General features: G+C 46.4%; 1 protein-coding gene across 2 annotated transcripts in view; it reads right to left on the bottom strand.

Annotated features, from left to right (window-relative positions):
* Positions 1 to 20000, bottom strand: part of LOC308325887 (receptor-type tyrosine-protein phosphatase mu) — a 219407-nt gene that overhangs the window by 38814 nt on the left and 160593 nt on the right. Inside the window, exons 22-24 of one of the 2 annotated variants that reach the window (XM_080778633.1) lie at positions 12535 to 12543; positions 7919 to 8006; positions 6290 to 6366 (exon numbers count right to left, since the gene is read on the bottom strand). In XM_080778633.1, the coding sequence (XP_080634759.1) occupies positions 6290 to 6366; positions 7919 to 8006; positions 12535 to 12543 (174 nt within the window). The remainder of the gene's footprint in view (positions 1 to 6289; positions 6367 to 7918; positions 8007 to 12534; positions 12544 to 20000) is intronic. The other variant, XM_080778634.1, reaches the window with a different exon arrangement.

The following is a 20000-nucleotide window of genomic DNA, read 5'->3' as shown; positions in this document are numbered from 1 at the left end:
TGCTATACATGTGTCTAAGACTCTTGGCGATAAACAATTGGAGATACATGGAGTTTAAACTCAAAATGTAGGTTATTCATTTTACAGGCGTTGCTGCATGTGCATGAGCGTCATCACAAAGGGGAGGGCTGGGGAGTAGCTAAAGAATTCACATGTTGTGCACTTGTGTATTCTGTATGTTGTTCTGTGTCCTGGATCGTTTCAATGAGTTACACAAATTCTTTCTAATAACAGCGGGGTGCAGCAGACTTTGCTACACAACATGTTCTGCCCCCGGGCGTGTACAGTATGTATTATAATCATTTGGGGTGCTTGTTTGGGTAGCTCACTGTGTGGTACATCTGCTGTACAGTACAGTACAGTACAGTACAGTACAGTACAGTACAGTACAGTACAGTACAGTACAGTACAGTACAGTACAGTACAGTACAGTAGCCATCTACAGTATACTGCTCTCAACCCAAGCACTGTTTAGTGCTGTTTACAGTAATTTTGAGGGGTAATGGTGGCATATTATGATTCTGTGTACAGCTTGTTGTGTCGTTGTCACAAAAGAAAGTGCTTTTACCACTTTAAACCTAGCATTGTAATAGAAATATGATAATACGACACTATAGAACTCCTACTACTAAAAATGCCCCACTCTGCAGGCCTACTTACAGCCCCCCCCAACTCTTTATGAACGCTTCCTTTGTTCCTCAACCTGTACACGTCTTTTTCATTATTTCTTGTGATGATTTGAATTTTGTTGTTACCAGTATTTTCCATTTCATGACTATATGAATTGAATACCCACGACCTGAATGGAAACAAGACTGCAAGGACTATTTCCGGTGATATCCTTTTAGACTAAGTGTTTGACTGTACTCTGTATTTGACTGTATTCAATGAATCAATCAATGAATCAGTCCGTCAATGTCAGAGTAACTATTTGTAACACTTTCAAGTAAAAAGGACCATGTATGCCTCTGTCCACTAACCACACCTCCAGCTTTGTTTTGTATAAAGGAGACATTTGCAAGGGGCCGTTTCAGAGAGCTCCCGCCTTCTGTTAATAAATACATTGATTCATTCCACAACTCCCTTCATACTGACGTAAGGTTAATTCATTCCATACAACTCCCTTCATACTGACGTAAGGTTAATTCATTCCACTCTACAACTCCCTTCATACTGACGTAAGGTTAATTCATTCCACTCTACAACTCCCTTCATACTGACGTAAGGTTAATTCATTCCACTCTACAACTCCCTTCATACTGACGTAAGGTTAATTCATTCCACTCTACAACTCCCTTCATACTGACGTAAGGTTAATTCATTCCACAACTCCCTTCATACTGACGTAAGGTTAATTCATTCCACTCTACAACTCCCTTCATACTGACGTAAGGTTAATTCATTCCACTCTACAACTCCCTTCATACTGACGTAAGGTTAATTCATTCCACTCTACAACTCCCTTCATACTGACGTAAGGTTAATTCATTCCATACAACTCCCTTCATACTGACGTAAGGTTAATTCATTCCACTCTACAACTCCCTTCATACTGACGTAAGGTTAATTCATTCCACTCTACAACTCCCTTCATACTGACGTAAGGTTAATTCATTCCACTCTACAACTCCCTTCATACTGACGTAAGGTTAATTCATTCCACTCTACAACTCCCTTCATACTGACGTAAGGTTAATTCATTCCACTCTACAACTCCCTTCATACTGACGTAAGGTTAATTCATTCCACTCTACAACTCCCTTCATACTGACGTAAGGTTAATTCATTCCACTCTACAACTCCCTTCATACTGACGTAAGGTTAATTCATTCCATACAACTCCCTTCATACTGACGTAAGGTTAATTCCAGCGACGACAGAATCCCTGTCATTATCCAAACTACTGTATTTATTATAGTTGCACATTTACAATGACCAAGGGTCAACTACAAGGTAGGCAAACTTATAGGCAAACAAATGAGAAAATGTAATGTGAGGTTGTCACACAATCCCAAGGCATGCCTGGACTTGCCACGTGGCACACCATTATGAGAACCGCTGACCACTAACAGTATGTCACATAGTAGTATACTATACAGTAGTATATAGTGTACATATACACTATACAGATACACTATACAGTATCCACTTTGCTGAGTCTTCGACAAAGAGCAACGTTTGTCATATTTGTCACATATTGCATCTTCATGATCAGTACAAAATTATGCATCCCTGCAGTGCAAAAAGAGTCTCTGTTATAGTGTACTGTATGCAAACCTAGTATACTGTTCACCTCCACTACACTGACAGACAGTATGAAGTAAACAACTCTAACAGCCATCCATGGCCTCCACGCACGAGCACGCACACACACACACACACACACACACACACACACACACACACACACACACACACACACACACACACACACACACACACACACACACACACACACACACACACACACACACACACACACACACACACACACACACACACACACACAAAACAAACATCTTTGCTGACACCAGGCCATTTACACCACACTGTCTTGCTTTCCAACAGCTCATAGGAATTGCCTTAACAGCCCATGAGAGAGAGAGAGAGAGACAGAGAGAGATACCCTGCTGTCTTGGCTCGTTCGTACATGACTGAAAATAATCGGTAGAATAATGGCGCACAATAACAAACATTGTTGGGGGGGAACATTTTTATACACAAGAGTTTATTGGGCAGGGAGAAGCTTTTAGACGGCTTAAAAGGCTTTTTCCCAAGGAGCAAAAACATCATTTCCCATCTGCCTGCGTTCCCGGGCTAAGTACTTTTCCGATGAGGCTCTGACGGGGCACGCTTGGAAATCCTTTTCAATCAAGAGCTGTCTTTTAATATGCGTATATTCTTATCTTATAATGGTGCCCCCCCTCCCCTCCCCTCCTTCCTACGCCCCCACCAGCTCTCTCCTCGCCTGCCTCTCTCTCTCTCTCTCTCTCTCTCTCTCTCTCCATTGTTGAGAGCCTTGTCCTCGGCGACACCGCTACCTCTCCTCCGCAGCCGTAATGGGCCATAAAGTGAATAGTAGCAGAGGTAAATAATTTAAATCCCCTGCACTTGCAGTGGCACACCTTGCATTATGAATTTTACGTTTAGGAGAAGGCGTGACAAGACGTTACAAATTACCACATTAGAGGGGGCGGGAGGGACAGATGATGATGATGATGCTGTGTGTGTGTGTGTGTGTGTGTGTGTGTGTGTGTGTGTGTGTGTGTGTGTGTGTGTGTGTGTGTGTGTGTGTGTGTGTGTGTGTGAGTGTGTGTGTGTGTGTGTGTGTGTGTGTGTGTGTGTGTGTGTGTGGACTGTGGAGGGGTGTTGTTCTCTTGGGGAGAGGGAGAGAGAGTTCTCTAGAGTAAAAATCACTTAGGGGGAGTCAGGTACATTTGGCCAGGCCATTACACACGCAGGGGTGAAACGTTGGCTTTAAAGAGGCCAACGTGCCACCATGCATGGCCTCATCCTGCTACTAACACTGTTATTAGCAGGCCAAACCGGGGCAGATCAGGCCAGATCCTGTATCGTCTTTAGCTAAGTGGTAGCTTTGAGCAGGAAGCACGTCTCATGCCTGGACTTTAATGTCCTGATGCACTGTGCGCGCGCGTGTGTGTGTGTGTGTGTGTGTGTGTGTGTGTGTGTGTGTGTGCGCGCGCACGCACGCGCGGTGTGTAAGTGAAGCAGGTAGCAGCTGCCTAGCTTGGTGGTTCTCAACCTGTGGGTCAGGACCCCCAGATCCCCACATGATTGGGAGCAATGAGTTTCATTGTGTGGTCCAGGGACCATTATTATTATAATTATATAATTATAAGTATTATGCAACTAGATTACATTACAAGTATGTCTATTTTTGAGGGGCCCCTCCTATATACAGGTTTAATACGTTTTTTTATAGTTCAATGTTTGTTTTAAAAATGCCATTGACAATGACGGGAAAATGTATACGTCATCTTGTCCCTAAACATGAAATGCCATTAACAATAAAGATAATTTAATGTTGGTTTTGTCACTGTTTGTTTTACATCACCATTACATCACCTAATCAACATGAGTTAGACTTTAATATATTAGCGCCCCTCACTTCACACGGGTGTGATTTTTTCTCTACACCTATACACTAAAGGAATTCTGGATCAATGACATACATAATCAGACCCAATCAAAAAAAATCTTTAATTGGATCCCATGGATACAGCGTTTATCAATTGGGGATCAGTGGCCTAATCATGCATATCAAACTGGTTGAGAACCACATGCCTTAGAGGCATAGCAGGTGTGGATGGGATGCTAGCAATGCTGAAAACCAGCATATACACGTTCAACTGTGACGGAATAAATGCAAATTAAATGTTAGCGACTTGGGTACAAACTCTTCTATACTCTATATGTATTTATTCTATGCAGCGACTAGAATAGGTTGAGTTGCTTTGATCAGTGGTGTACAGTAACTAAGTACTATACTCAATTACTGTAATTAAAGGACCACTTCACTACTTTTCAACCTATCTTCATATAATAGGTCCTCTCTAATAATAATGATAAAATTGTTTAGATTTGTATTATCGTCAGAACGATGGCTTCCAATTTCGCATTGAAACTTTTCAGGACTAGAAAGCCTGCAGTTTGGGGGGATTCCCCATCGATGATGTCACTGGTGGGTTTGTGAACTGCCCACAGCCCTCCTATGAGGAGTACTTTTACTTTTGGTACTTTATTGTGCTTTACTTCAGTGTTTCTCCTTATTGTGTGGCGGGCAACAGTAATAAATGAATTGCTAACAAATTATATTGTCGTTTTCTATCGGCAACTAATCGTGGTTGTTTTTTGTAACCTATCGCGGCTGTTTTTGTTTTTACAGCCCTTAGCAGTGGCTAAGCTAGCTTAGTGTGTGTAAGTCAACCCTTTCGCTTCCCTCACAATCTGCACGTTCACATGAGGTAAACAAAGATGCCCTAAGTAGTCACCCATTAAAGATCTATAACTGCGAAAGACGCAGAACAACAACGAGAACAAAACCCCGCCAAAAATCCACATTTTCCACCACCCAGAAACCCCCCCCCCCACACACACACACACACACACAATCAGGTTCTGACTAGGGGAAACGCTGATATTTTAATGCCAACACGTTTGTACGCTACTTTTACTAGTACATACATCCAAATAGAAAAGTCCTATCTGATTGGATTAAATGACGTAAAACGACGTTAAGCTCACTTTGCTGAATGCACATACCCGCTATTATTTGTACACTCTCAGAGTGACATGAACACAGCGTGATTTTGGATACGGCTATAGTATATGGCACACTACCTGCATGCATGCTGACTGCCCCATTACATCACATCCTTTCTGCAGTAATAGTTCATCATCCAGGCACTCGCTCTTATTTCTTTCATGTGAAACTCCCCCACATCCCCCCCCCCCCACCCCCCCTTGTTCTCACGCTGTGTGTTCGTGCTCTCGTTCCCTTCGTTTGGTGTGTCGGCCAAAACTATAACCTGTGTTTTCCCCTGTGTGCTGCTGGATCCCCCCCAGCACTGTGTGTCAGCCAACCCATCCACGTGTCCAATCAACATAGCCATGCAGTACACGTACCGCGTGCACATGTATGTGTGTGTGTGTGTGTGTGTGTGTGTGTGTGTGTGTGTGTGTGTGTGTGTGTATGTATGTGTGTGTGTGTGTGTGTGTGTGTGTGTGTGTGTGTGTGTGTGTGTGTGTGTGTGTGTGTGTGTGTGTATGTGTGAGTGTGTGTGTGTGTGTGTGTGTGCGTGTGAGGGCATAACAGCGATACAGGCAGAAAATAAGAAAATAAGGCCAAGCATATTGTATGTGTGTCAGCGGTGTGTATGATTCATGTTGCGTATACCTCAGTGTCTGTGTGTGTGTGTGTGTGTGTGTGTGTGTGTGTGTATTTGTGTGCATGTCTTTTTTGTGTTTATGTAATTGACTCCTAGCCGACCTAGCGTACGTGTATGGTTCTTTCTATTTGTGCAAGCGTCTGTGTTTGTGTGATTCATCTGCTGCCGTGTGCCCGACTTTGCCTGTGTGCCTGCGTGCGCGCGCGTGCGTGTGTGTGTGTGTGTGTGTGTGTGCGCAGATGTGTGTGACTGTGTTTCATGAGAGAGGGAGGGGGCGCTTGGCCCCCCAGGCCCCCTGCGACGGTGATACGGGTGGCCCCGGTCCCTCCTGAGCTGGGTGACCTTTAGCATTGTGCTGGCTGGCTGGTGTGTGTACTTACATCAACGTAATTTGCATTAATGTAATCGGAGCTCTGCTCCCCCTCCAGGGCCTGTAGCCTGACACGGGAGTGATCATCTGGAAGAGAGCAAGAGAAGAAGAAACCAGCATTGAATTAATCATATTAACGAGGGCACGGGGAGAGAGAGAGATTACAAAAAGAGAGAGTTACAGTATGGAGAGACAGAGAAACAGAGGGAGACAGTTTGTGTCCCTCTGTCTGTCTGTCAGTCGGTCTGTCGGTCGGTCGGTCGGTCGGACGGACAGAAACAGAGGGACAATTTGAGAGAAAGAGGAAGGTTGCTGTCCTTCATCCTCTCACATTGTCCCTCTCTGTTTCTCTCTGAGTGAGAGACAAAGCAAGAGAGAGAGAGAGAGAGAGAGAGACGGACAGACATAATTAAGGAGGAGGTGTGTGAAGGAGAGACATGAACACAGATCCAGAATTGGCATCCCAGCAGCACAACATCCGGGCCCCGTATTTAAAAATGGAATGTGGCTCATGTTGAGCGGTGGTTGTTTGACTGGATATGGAACGCAGCCTAACATTATATGGCGAACCATGTAGGGCCACTGCTGTCACTTGACAGCCATTTATCTTCCCCCTGCATTCCATTTGTCACCCAGAGGGGAAAAACAAGTCCTATTTTCAGATAGCCCAACCATGCATTTGTTTTGTCACACTTAACGCGACAGGCCGTGCGACCAATCCCATTGTCAATAAAGAGGCCATGAAAGTCGCTGCACTGATAAAGAACCCTAATCTTTTCACTCCAACACTGGGAAAAATGCAGTGTTCATTTAACCTCTGAAACCCATAAGGGTTAAATCCTTCAAGAAGCCCCATAACTCTGAGTGTACAAGGAGTGCCATTTGGAATTGACTCTTGACCACAATGTTAGATTATTTAGACAGATAGTCTATAGTGGCCTATAGTTTCAATGTACAAATTATTGCTAGTATGTTGTTTAGACTGATGCTAGGTTATTGGTTATGTGTGATCCTAGTTTACTGAGGCCCTACACTGTCTCTTTGCATTTGATATATGTGATTACCTTGCTTAAATGCCTACTTGTAAATTGTAACCCCTCCTAGGAAACCAGAGGATACATGGACCCCATTTGAGGATCACTGGGTCAATTGAACACCCTGAGAATATTTTACTGAGAAGTAAATGCTTGAAAAGAAGGAGAATTGGCATTACCAGCATCCCCTCCTATGAAGGCTGGGAGAGAGGCTGAGACGGGTTGAAATGAAGTTCACAACTCTAATCAGCATGAGCGGCACGTCAGCACGAGCTCGCTCAGATAATACGAATTAACACCGAAATCAAATCTAGCACTTTGATAAACACAGCTGTGATGCTAGGACGTGACGTATACATACGGCGGGCAATGTATTTCTCATTGCCCGGGCGGGGGGGGGGGGGGGGGGGGAGACACAGGCAACGAGAAAGAAGAAGTGTCGAAAAAAAGGTCAAAGTCAATCTCTTCGTCGGCTTGATGATAAAACTCTGTTTGAGAAGCTTATAGCGATGGAGAGCGTCGAGCACTCGGCCAATAAATCAGCTGATGGAATGGGAGAGACATGGAGGGAGAGATTCATGAGGTGCTCTGCTGTCTGTACACACATGCGATGATGTTGCCGTAGCGGTTCTTCATGCGGTTCTCGTCCTTCTTGGCCGAGTCCCACGGAGCCGACTGGCCCTCGAAGAAGCTCTGGAGAGAGAGAGAGAGAGAGAGAGAGAGAGAGAGAGAGAGAGAGAGAGAAAGAGAGAGAGAGGAGCAGACATGAGTGTCATATCAACCCTATTTTATTTATCTGTCGTGCAACAAAAATCACACTTGTGTGAAGTGAGGGGCGTACGTCTCACTCCTTTAAACAGTGTGTTATTGTGTAAAACAACAAAAGATGTCACAAGATGTATTTATCTTGGCCACATGACTGCTGTGAACAAACATTAAAAGTCCATAGACTTGGCTGCCATATGACATCATTTCAAAAGCCAGGCATTGGAGGGGCTCAAAAATAGCCGATCAATTGGGGCACCCGCTGACCTAGCGGTCCAGGCGCATATACCACATACGTAGGTGCATGTCTGGCAACGGGCTTGAGTCCCCATGACCTTTGCTGCATGTCATTCCCAGTCTCTCTCTCTCTCTCTCCCTGTTTCTGTACAAGAAAATAAAATGAAATAAATCATAACTACTCCTCTCAGATTACCCTCATGAAATATTTATTACACTCTCGCTGCGGAGATTTCCATTCAGATGACACACCAGGCACAATTAAGGCAAATTATGAAAATACATCTCTGCCACCACTCTGTACTGATGTTCAGCACGGCGGGGTGGGGGGTGGGATGATATGCTGTGGGTTTTAATTGTGTGTGCAGGGGGGGGGCTTGAGGGCGGTGGAATAAGCTAAGGCACATTAAAAATCATTCAAATATAGGACCGTGACCTACTCTTCAAATATAGATTTGAGGCGGTAACGTTGACTACATTAGGTAGTGCACAGTATTATGTATAGGGCCTACGCAGCCGAGAATGCAGGACCTTTACGTGTGGTTTTATTTTATTATTTACAGTAGTCAAATATTATTGCTCTGTTTTGCTCCCAATTTAGTTGTTTTGTCCATGAATCCTCCCCACCCATTTCTGTGTTCCCAAAGTTGGGGTCGCGACCCCATATTGGACACTGACGGCAATTCAATTAAATGTTTTTGAAAAATAACATTATAATTATAAGAAATACACCCCTATATAAAATTCCACAAAATGAGTGAAATACAATGTAAAAATGATAAAAATTTTTTTTTTTACAAAACCCCTATATAGCCCTATATAGGCTTAATATATTACATGTGTGGACAAACGTGCATGCTTAATCGCTTACGTGCATAAAATGACCTCCAGGGTTAGTTTGGAGTCAATGGCAGCATTATTTTGGTGCCAGGGGCTGAAAATCCCCAAATGAATGAAGGAACCCTAACCGGGAACGAAATAGAGCCTCCGTCCTACTCCACCCGCTCAACACCACCCCCAGGTTTACAGGAGCTGCCCCCCCAGCCAGTAGGAGTCGCTGCCTATCGCGACACATCGCCCTCCCTGCCCGGCTTGACGACCCGAACACAGATAATTGGGTTTTTATATATAGACGTTAAGCCGGATGCACTATGATGGATTCGAACCCCGAGACGACCCGAACCGGTGGACAGGTACTTTACCGCTGTGCCACCCAAGCGCCATGGATACAAAGAAAGTTGATCAAGTATCAATGAGACTTTCATTTGTCTCAGTATTGTCGTGCAGGCAGGCAGGGCAGGCAGGCAGGCGGCAGGCCGTTTGTCTCGGAAATGGAGGCTCCCTTCAGACACATCGCACAAGGACATTATATACTTCTGTGTATAAGTCGTGCTGAGGATTAGCGCATTTCACCAAGAAACAGCTTGAATATGCTAAAAATATGTCCCCCATCCATTTAGTCAAGATGGAAAAGTGTCTCCTAGATGGATTATACGGGCTTGTCCCTCCCTCCCGCCCCCCACCGACGCAGTTTGTCTTGAGGAGAGGCGCTGGTCAATGTCATTCCAGCTGTCACTCTGAGGGATGCAGGCCCACCATCAAGAGCCTGAAGACAAATCATCAGCTAGACAAAAAGGCGTTACCTGGCAACTTCATAATGGTTCTTTCTTAAAGGGAATGACCCTGCCTGTCTGAGACGCCACCGTCTCATTCCTCAGCGCCGTTAGGATCCTGACGCAGAATGGGCCGAGATATGATGAAGATAAAGTAGTCAACGCTCTAGAGAGACATGGGGGCGGGGCGATTACATGGAAGAAGATTGAAAAACTGCTGCTTCCGAGGAGTTTTGCTCCAGAGATGAGAAATCACACCAATTATTAAGAGATGATTTACAGTATAGCACGAGATTAGAATTGGTATTATACTGTAAGCACATAAGATAGTGGCAAAAAGTGAGTATTTTGGTTGCTCAGACACTAATACATCCCACTGAGAACACAGACTCCTTTCATCAACGGATATAGGCTAGATTTTGGGAGCAGAAATAATAAAAATCTTCAATTATGCCCAAGTAGCGGGATTGGAGTTAAGCTTCTGTTGATCACTTAACCCCATCTTTCATTTCAGTATCTGAGCCAGGCAGCCGCGGCATGGCTCCGTAACCGCAGGCTATCCGCCATGATCCACCCACACCTGTGTGTTCCCCATTGTGCCATTATGCCTCTTTGTTTGTGAGTAATCAGTGAACTGAGAAAAGTCACATTTCCTTTCCCATCCACTCACTTTGTGAAATCTACTCTATGTCGACTCGAGCAACAAAAGAGCACACACACAAGCACACACGCACGCACGCATGCACGCACAATTTCTTTTTTAATAAAGAATGGAAACCATTTAGTTTTCATATATTTCCGAACTGCTCGCCGTGAGAGCAGAGGAGACTCATTCAAACTGACTAGAAATCATTTGTGTTTTCCGATGAGCTCAGCTGTATACGGGTGTGCGTTCATTCTGAATTCTTCTCACATGAATGTACATCACATTTCATTCATCATCATAATAATAACAGATGCATTTGGAAAACTAACGTTAAACACAACGACACAAAGCCTTTGACGGAGACAACACTGTCACCGAGAAGCTTGTTGACTTTGTTCTCTCCCCATTTATATGCGACTGCACGCCAGCGTTGTGTGCCTGGAAACAGCTAGTCTACGAGCTCACAGTTAGACGCATTGTGAGCAGGGGTCATCGATATGTCCGTACAAAGACATGGCCTTGTCTGTGGCAAACTTTTGTATTTTCGTTTCTACACATCATTATAATGTTCTTATTTTGATCATAAGACCCAATTTCTGATCGTCAAGTCTCCAGGTTTTCGTCAGAATATGTATGACACTTATTTACTACGACACCGTGGCATAGTATAGGAATCCATCTAGTACTAGTGGAACTCAAATGTTTTATTTGCAAGGACCTTCTTAACTCTGAGATGGTCATTCAGTCTCTTTGTGTTTCTGATAACATTATCGTCCACTCATTTTGTCTGTCCGTGGCAAAAAAGATATATATTTTGACAATAATGTCCACCACAAGGCAAGCCAGCGTGGTGATGACCCCTGGTTGTGAGCTTTGTAGATCGGCCGCGTTTGGCGCGCGACGCCATCGTGCCACCGAGTATAAATTCAGCGTCACTGTGCGGCGACGTGCAGATGCATGCAGATACTTACTCATGTTAGTCACAGCTTTAGAAAGATTTTATGAAGCATAAATTATGTAAGCAAGAGAGACTCCAGTGTTCATTTAAAGGACAACTTCACCACTTTTCAACCTATCTTCATATAATTGGTCCTCACTAATGTTCATGATGAACAAGATTTGTTTGTTTTCTATATTTATTATCGTGAGAACGATGGCTTCCATTTTCCAGTTTTCATTAGCTTGGATTTAACCATCGATGATGTCACTGGTGGTCGTGGATGGGTTTCTGAACTGCCGACAGTCCACAGTCCTCCTATGAGACACAGACTGAGTAGAAAGATATTATTGAGGATGAGGACCAATTATATGAAGATAGGTTGAAAAGTGGTCCTTTAACTCTGAGATTGTTTAAAAAAAAAAAATTGACCTGTAAGGGTCGGGTGTTAAATCAGGGCCTGGATCTCATTTTAGATAAGATTCCTGGTCTTCTAGTTGAGTCTTGTTTACTTCAAGGACTGACTAATCCAGTCTTTTATTTTGAAATCCTCCAGGTGGAGATTAGTATGTGAGTATGCTTTCCAAAAGCTTCATAAAGCCATGGCAATGTTTGTTTGGTTTGAGAGACGACACGACGGCCAATATGTGAAACATGTCAGTCACATTCTCAAGGGTACAGCATGGGTGTCTCAAGACCACGCCATGACAGTAGCAAAGGAAAAGAAACTACTGACAAAGTGTCAGTGGTTCAGCCACGAACATCTGTGCACTGTGTCACATGGTTTTGCTAACGCTACACAGCTTCTGTTGGTGAATGCCCTATTCACAATAGATCAACTAAAGTGAGATGTTTTAAAATAGAAATTACACTGATTAATTTGTTTAAAAATTAATGCCAGCAAGCAATGCCAGCAAGCTGTCTGGATTTCTATCTTGTTTTGTGGTGACATTATCTACATGATGACTACTAAAGGAAAAATAAATAAAACTCACAAAATGAACCAAAAGTTGATTGTCTTACCTCGTTTATCTGATCCAAAGTTAATGTACAGATTAACAAGAAGCATGGGTCAGGGAGAGATATAAGTACAGGATAAGTCAACAGGCTTCGAGGTGCATTACGGTCCAATCTCATCAAGTCAAAAGGGTATGGTTAAAAAGGGCATTAACCTTAAAGGACCACTTCACCACTTTTCAACCTATCTTCATATAATAGGTCCTCACTAATAATCTTGAAAACATGGCGCAATTTTTTTCTACTCGGTCTGTGTCTCGTAGGAGGGCTGTGGGCAGTTCAGAAACCGTCTTCCAGTGACATCATCGATGGGGAATACAAGCTAATAAAAACTGCAGGCTTTCTAGTCCTGAAAAGTTGCAATGCGAAAATGGAAGCCATCGTTCTCACAATAATGAAAATCATCTGCCTAATGATGATGTCACTGATAGACGGTTTCTAAACTACCCACAACCCTCCTACGAGACACAGACTGAGTAGAAAAAAATCGTGCCATTGTATCATGATTATTATTGAGGACCTACAGTATTATATGAAGATAGGTTGAAAAGTGGTGAAGTGGTCCTTTAAGACGTATATAAATGATGTACAAACAAATAACTCTCAGAAATAGTTATAGAAATGTGTGTTTGTTGGTTCATATCTCTGTTATTACGGTACTGAAGTAGTAGCGATGCATTTTATATAATTGGAAACCCTTTCGTTTCCAGTTCCCTTTACAATGATGTACTGATCAACTGATTTGGGATGAACAGCACAGCTGAACACCACATCAACATGTGCTGCATGTGGTTCTTCCACCCACAACTGACTGACTGACTGACTGACTGACTGACTGACTGACTGACTGACTGACTGACTGACTGACTGTTGAATGAATAAAGCATAAACTTGCCAGTATGTCCTGTTTATTCCTTGTTACTGGCAGAGAGTTGGTTGTTCTGCTGAGAGCACAGACAGATAATGTAAATTTTGACACATTTCACTTGGGAACCACCCACAAAATCAGTTGTGCCGCGCCTCATGGATGATTGCACATGGGACATCATTGTGAAGAGAAATGGACAGGCTTCCCAGACCGAAAGGGACGAGTAATAATAACAAGGGAGACAAACACAAATGTCCTTAACTGTTTGTTTTTTTAGCAGTTTTAGCAGTAAAATAAAATAGAAAATCATCGGAACACAAACAAATGAATCGCTCTAGTCAAGAGAGAATGAGCTCCACTAACATAATGAGGGTCTCACAGGTGGAGTGGGAGGGGCTTTGTGGACTGCTAGGTGACAGCATGTAGATGAGAAACACAGAGAGAGAGAGAGAGAGAGAGAGAGAGAGATGGGCTGACAGAGAGAGAGAGAGAGAGAGAGAGAGAGACAGAGACAGAGAGACAGAGAAGATCAGTGTGGGGGCCAATTGCTCACGTTCTGTCGTCGCTGTGTTTTTGACCGACTGCTCTGCATGTGTGCAGCGGCTGCTGCCACGCGGGCCCAAAACACCATTCTCCATAATAAATGAGGCCCTGAGGGCAAACCAAAGTAGGAACCCCCTGCACGCGCTCTGCCGCCACAGGCAGCCACGAGAGGCTGCTGCGTTAGGCTACGTTATTTAACGTCCCTCTCATCGGTCATGAAGTGGAAATAGAGAGTTCATTACTGATAAATATGGCACGCACACACGCCCGCCCGCCCACTCGCTCACACACACACACACACACACACACACACGCACACACGCACACACACACACACACACACACACACACACACACACACACTCAAATGGGTATATGTAAGGATTGAGGTGCAAAGGGGGAAGGGGAAGTGGGAAAGTCAGTGTGATGTAGGCCCTGTGTGTCCTCCAGGAGGACACAGAGCTCCTCCTGGAGGACACAGAGAGGCCTATATGTAAAGAGAGCTGGGCAGAGAGGAGGAAGCACCAATATAAAGGAAACGGTGATGGGGTAATGAGAGAGAAATGGATGAGAGAGAGGAGAGAGGACTTAAAGAAGGACTTACGAAGCACAGTATAGTGTTTAATGTCCCAGGTTGTTTAATGTGACATCTGGGTGGGATGATTGTGCGGCGCTGCAGGGGCGAGTGTGGTAGTATACAGGCCAGGCCTAACGCCATGCCCACTAGTGTGGTAGTATACAGGCCAGGCCTAACGCCATGACCACTAGCGCTGGATAACATGACGTCTGGCCAGGCCTAACGCCATGACCACTAGCGCTGGATAACATGACGTCTGGCCAGGCCTAACGCCATGACCACTAGCGCTGGATAACAGGACGTCTGGCAGCCACACTGCCTGGCTGATTGGCAGGATGGCTGCCTGGCTGATTGGCAGTATGGCTGGCTGGCTGACTGGCTGGCTGGCTGCCTGATTGGCTGGCTGGCTGAATGGCAGGCTGGCTGACTGGCTGATTGGCAGGATGGCTGGCTGGCTGACTGGCTGAATGGCAGGCTGGCTGCCTGGCTGATTGGCTGGCTGACTGGCTGATTGGCAGGATGGCTGGCTGGCTGACTGGCTGAATGGCAGGCTGGCTGCCTGGCTGATTGGCTGGCTGGCTGGCTGAATGGCAGGCTGGCTGCTGGCTGATTGGCAGGATGGCTGGCTGACTGGCTGGCTGGCTGGCTGCCTGGCTGATTGGCAGGCTGGCTGACTGGCTGCCTGGCAGGCTGGCTGACTGGCTGATTGGCTGCCTGGCAGGCTGGCTGCCTGGCTGATTGGCTGGCTGGCTGGCTGAATGGCAGGCTGGCTGCTGGCTGATTGGCAGGATGGCTGGCTGACTGGCTGGCTGGCTGGCTGCCTGGCTGATTGGCAGGCTGGCTGACTGGCTGCCTGGCAGGCTGGCTGACTGGCTGATTGGCTGCCTGGCAGGCTGGCTGCCTGGCTGATTGGCTGGCTGGCTGGCTGAATGGCAGGCTGGCTGGCTGGCTGGCTGGCTGGCTGACTGGCAGGCTGGCTGGCCGGCCGGGCACTGAGGGATGGTTGGAGTGCAGCCAAGCCCTGCCAGCCGCTTGCCCTAATGAGAGAAAACGAGAGTGATGCTCTGCCGAGTCAAAGTCTCTTTTGTCTGGGTGTCAGCAGTGAGAGCCGTGGTGTCAGATTAGGGGGCTTCGCTGTGCGACAACAGTCTCCTTAAGAGCAGCGGGAAGGCACCGGCATGGACCTAATCGCACCTGATTCTGATGAAATAGGAAGGGACAGGAGTACACACTGCCAGACGCAGCTTCTCACACTGTCTTTTTTTTTGCTGTTGCTGTTGTTGTCTTTCCGGGCTCTTACTTTTTAAGCTGATGCATTTAAACGTCAGCATATGGCCCCACTGTATGCTTAACACAGTACATCACCGAGGGAGGACCACACCACACCCCACACACACACACACACACACACACACACACACACACACACACACGCACACACACACACACACACCACACACACACACACACACACACACACACACACACACACACACACACATACAAAACGTGCACGCACGCACAAAACGCGCACGCACGCACAAAACAGCAAATGCACAATTGCTATGAACAACAACAAGGAAGAGATGAAGAAAAACGTATCATGGCATAAACACAGTGAGATGGACGGGGTACATTAACAATTCATCATAAAAGTGCATCTGGGAAAGAACAGAAAAGTTCTGCAGTGCTGAACCAAGCAGGCCGAGAGAGACAGAGGGGAGGGGGGGGGGCATCCAGAGAGACAGAGGGGGCCATCCAGAGAGACAGAGGGGGGCATCCAGAGAGACAGAGGGGGGGGGCATCCAGAGAGACAGAGGGGGGGGGGGGGGGGGGGCAAAGAGACAGGGGGGGGGCATCCAGAGAGACAGAGGGGGGGGGCATCCAGAGAGACAGAGGGGGGGGGGGGGCAAAGAGACAGGGGGGGGGCATCCAGAGAGACAGAGGGGGGGGGGGGGGGCATCCAGAGAGACAGAGGGGGGGGGGGGGGCAAAGAGACAGAGGGGGGGGCATCCAGAGAGACAGAGGGGGGGGGGGGCATCCAGAGAGACAGAGGGGGGGGGGGGGGGGGCAAAGAGACAGGGGGGGGGCATCCAGAGAGACAGAGGGGGTGGGGGGGGGGGCAAAGAGACAGAGGGGGGGGGGGGGGGGGCAAAGAGACAGGGGGGGGGGGGGGCATCCAAAGAGACAGAGGGGGGGGGGCAAAGAGACAGAGGGGGGGGCATCCAAAGAGACAGAGGGGGGGGTCCAGAGAGACAGAGGGGGGGGGGCAAAGAGACAGGGGGGGGGGCATCCAAAGAGACAGAGGGGGGCGTCCAGAGAGACAGAGGGGGGGGGGGGCAAAGAGACAGAGGGGGGGGGGGCATCCAAAGAGACAGAGGGGGGGGGGGTCCACAGAGACAGAGGGGGGGGGGGGGGGGGGGGGGGGCGGCAAAGAGACAGAGGGGGGGGGGCATCCAAAGAGACAGAGGGGGGGGTCCACAGAGACAGAGGGGGGGGGGGGTCCAGAGAGACAGAGGGGGGGGTCCAGAGAGACAGAGGAAGACAAAGATGTATGTATAAAACTATAGGGCCAGCTCAAATGTATAAAATGTTTTTAAAAATTAAAAAATCACAATAGAGCACCGAAGTCTGACATCAATGCCGCTAGAGAGCGCTAAGTCCACAGGTTTGGCAAATTAGTTACATTTTCGCTAGAAACAGACTGTATCAAATGTGACTGTCAAATGATACAGACACCTCCCTGACAATATCGTAGAGACAATTTGTAAAAGAATTGACCACAATAAAAAACTCAAAATTGTAGGCTACTTGTACTTAGTTGCTTTACTTTACACTTCACAGAGAGAGAGAGGGGAAAACAAAGAAATATACAGCAAGTGAGGGACAGCAAGACATGATGGATAGAGATTTAAGAGAGGGAGAGAGACAGAGAAAGAGAGAGGGAGAGAGACACACACACAGCATCACAGATGAAGTGTAGTTTTGGACTGAAATGTTTCCAATGCGTGTCCTCGTACTAGAGCAGTTTGCAGATCTGTAGCCAGGCTTTATTTGTGTTCTTCCCAACCTGTACCGTAGAGTGGGTGGGGGACGGGGGGGCGAGGGGACGGGGGGCGGCAGGCTATGCGGCAACGGGTGGTTGGTGGGCGGGCGCGAGAAAGAGGAGGCGAGCTGCAGGCAGGGTGATTGTGTGTGTGTGCGTGTGTGTGTGTGTGTGTGTGTGTGTGTGTGCATGCGTGGGGTGGTCTTCCGTTACCTCGTACTCCTCCTTGAAGCCGTAGCCCTCTGAGCACTTCATCTGGGTGATGTGCTGGAGCAGGTCGGCCACGCGGATGGCCGGGTGCAGCTGACCCGTCTGGTAGGGCACGTCCACGGCCTCCACGCGCTTCCTCAGGGAGTGAGACGTGTGCGACTGCACCAGGCTGCTGGTGTCGCTGACGCTGCTCATGTTGGTCTGGCTTTCGTCTGCTTTTTGGGGTGGGGTGGGACACAAGCACATGAGGACGGGGGGGACGGAGGGGATGGGGGGGAGCAGATCAGCATTAATGCACAGGAACGTTCAGGTATTAACAGGTATGATTCATCAATGCAGTGCTATAAGCATGCAGGGGTCATCGCCATGCTGGCGTGTGGTGGACTTTTTGGTCAAAATATTTGTTTTGACATGACAAATGAGTGGGCAATAATATTACCAGAAACGCAAAAAGAGATGAATGACCATAACACGTCTGTAACTCTGAGAGTATTAATTATTCAAATTTGTACTCTCTCAGAGTTAAGGGGGTCCTTGCAAATTAAATATTTGAGAACCACTAAGTACTAGCTGGACTCCTAATATATGCCATAGACGTGTTTTACTTGATAAATGTCATATTCTGAAGAAAATCTGGAGTCCAGTCAAGTGTTATGGGTCTTATGATCACAATACTGTAAGAACATTATATTGGTGTGTAAAAAGGAAAATGAAAAATTTGCCACAGACACATTTCTTCAGTGTACGGACACATTGATGACCCCTGGCTATAAGATGAGTGTGTGTGTGTGTGTGTGTGTGTGTGTGTGTGTGTGTGTGTGTGTGTGTGTGTGTGTGTGTGTGTGTGTGTGTGTGTGTGTGTGTGCGTGCGTGTGTGAGTGCGTGTCAGTGTCATGTAAGGGACATAATGCTTGCAGCGGGAAAAATTGATCCTGACAAGTCTGTTTGACGGCCATCTTAATGTATTTTGGCACCTCAATTATATACGTCTATCCGTGCTGGAAATCGGACGAGAATGGAGCGACGGGACGGCCATCACTTTTGCGTCGTCACACCATTCGCGGGATTCGGCTCTACTTAAATGGCCTTTTGCTCATAATTATTTGAGTTCCACCCCGTTCGTCACTTTTTGCGGTTGGTCACAACTTTACATTAACAGATGGCATGTTTTTCCTCGCATGGTGTGAAGCATTATGTCACCAGAACAGACTGAGCCACGGCACAGAACAACTCTGCTGCTAATCTGTTTGTATTATGGATGGCCACAACAACACCACATCATCCAGTAAGTGGATGATAAAAAATGTGGTGGGAAGGTTTAGGTCCATCTGTCGCAATGTGTGCGCGTGTGTGTGTGTGTGTGTGAGAGAGAGAGTGTGTGTGTGTGCGCGTGCGTGCGTGTGCGGTGTCAGTGCAGAATTCAAAATGTACTTGAGTGAAAAGTAAATTTGCATGAATATACTCAAAGTACCAAAAGTAAAAGTACTCATTGTGCAGAATGTCCCATTTCAAGTTTTCAAATGTATACAAATCTTTTGAAATGAGAAGATTGGCTATTTTCAAAGGGCCGAAATGTATACAGGGCTGAAGTGGGTAATGTATATTTGTAATAATAATCAAAATCTATAAAGTACCTCAAATTGTACTTAGGTACAGTACTTAAGTAAATGTAATTTCCACCACTGGCGTGCGTGCGTGCGTGGCTAGAGAATACTGCAGCAGACCACTAGCGTCTTGCAGACTTTCCTATGTCTCTTTCACACTCCACAGCACTGGCTCTTGACTTTTGCTAGCGGGTACTTGGGCTTTTCACACCAAGTAGTAACCCTTCAGTCTGATGGTTCTGCTGGTCGGCATAGCAACGTGTGTAGCATATTACTAAACCAACGATGGCAATTTGTCTGGAAACACTCTCTGTTCTAACATCTGATATAACATCTTAGGTGAGAAATAGGCCATGCCAGTTGCTCATTCAATATTCATTCATTTCTTGTTTACAACTGCTAGTTTAAAAGTTTGTAAACAGTAGGGAAGTCCGTCTTCTAATCTTACTTGGAACTGTGACAACTGACGGAAAACCTAGCTAAGGGTGAAATAAAATTGCACTATGAGCGGTAACCGGTAAGGAGTGAGGTGTGTGTGTGTGTGTGTGTGTGTGTGTGTGTGTGTGTGTGTGTGTGTGTGTGTGTGTGTGTGTGTGTGTGCGCGTGCGTGCGTGCGACCGTGAT

This window comes from Protomyctophum bolini (assembly GCF_963924005.1).
Source record: "Protomyctophum bolini genome assembly, chromosome: 12".
NCBI classification, from domain to species: domain Eukaryota; kingdom Metazoa; phylum Chordata; class Actinopteri; order Myctophiformes; family Myctophidae; genus Protomyctophum; species Protomyctophum bolini.
This window is presented reverse-complemented; position numbering and strand designations above follow the sequence as displayed.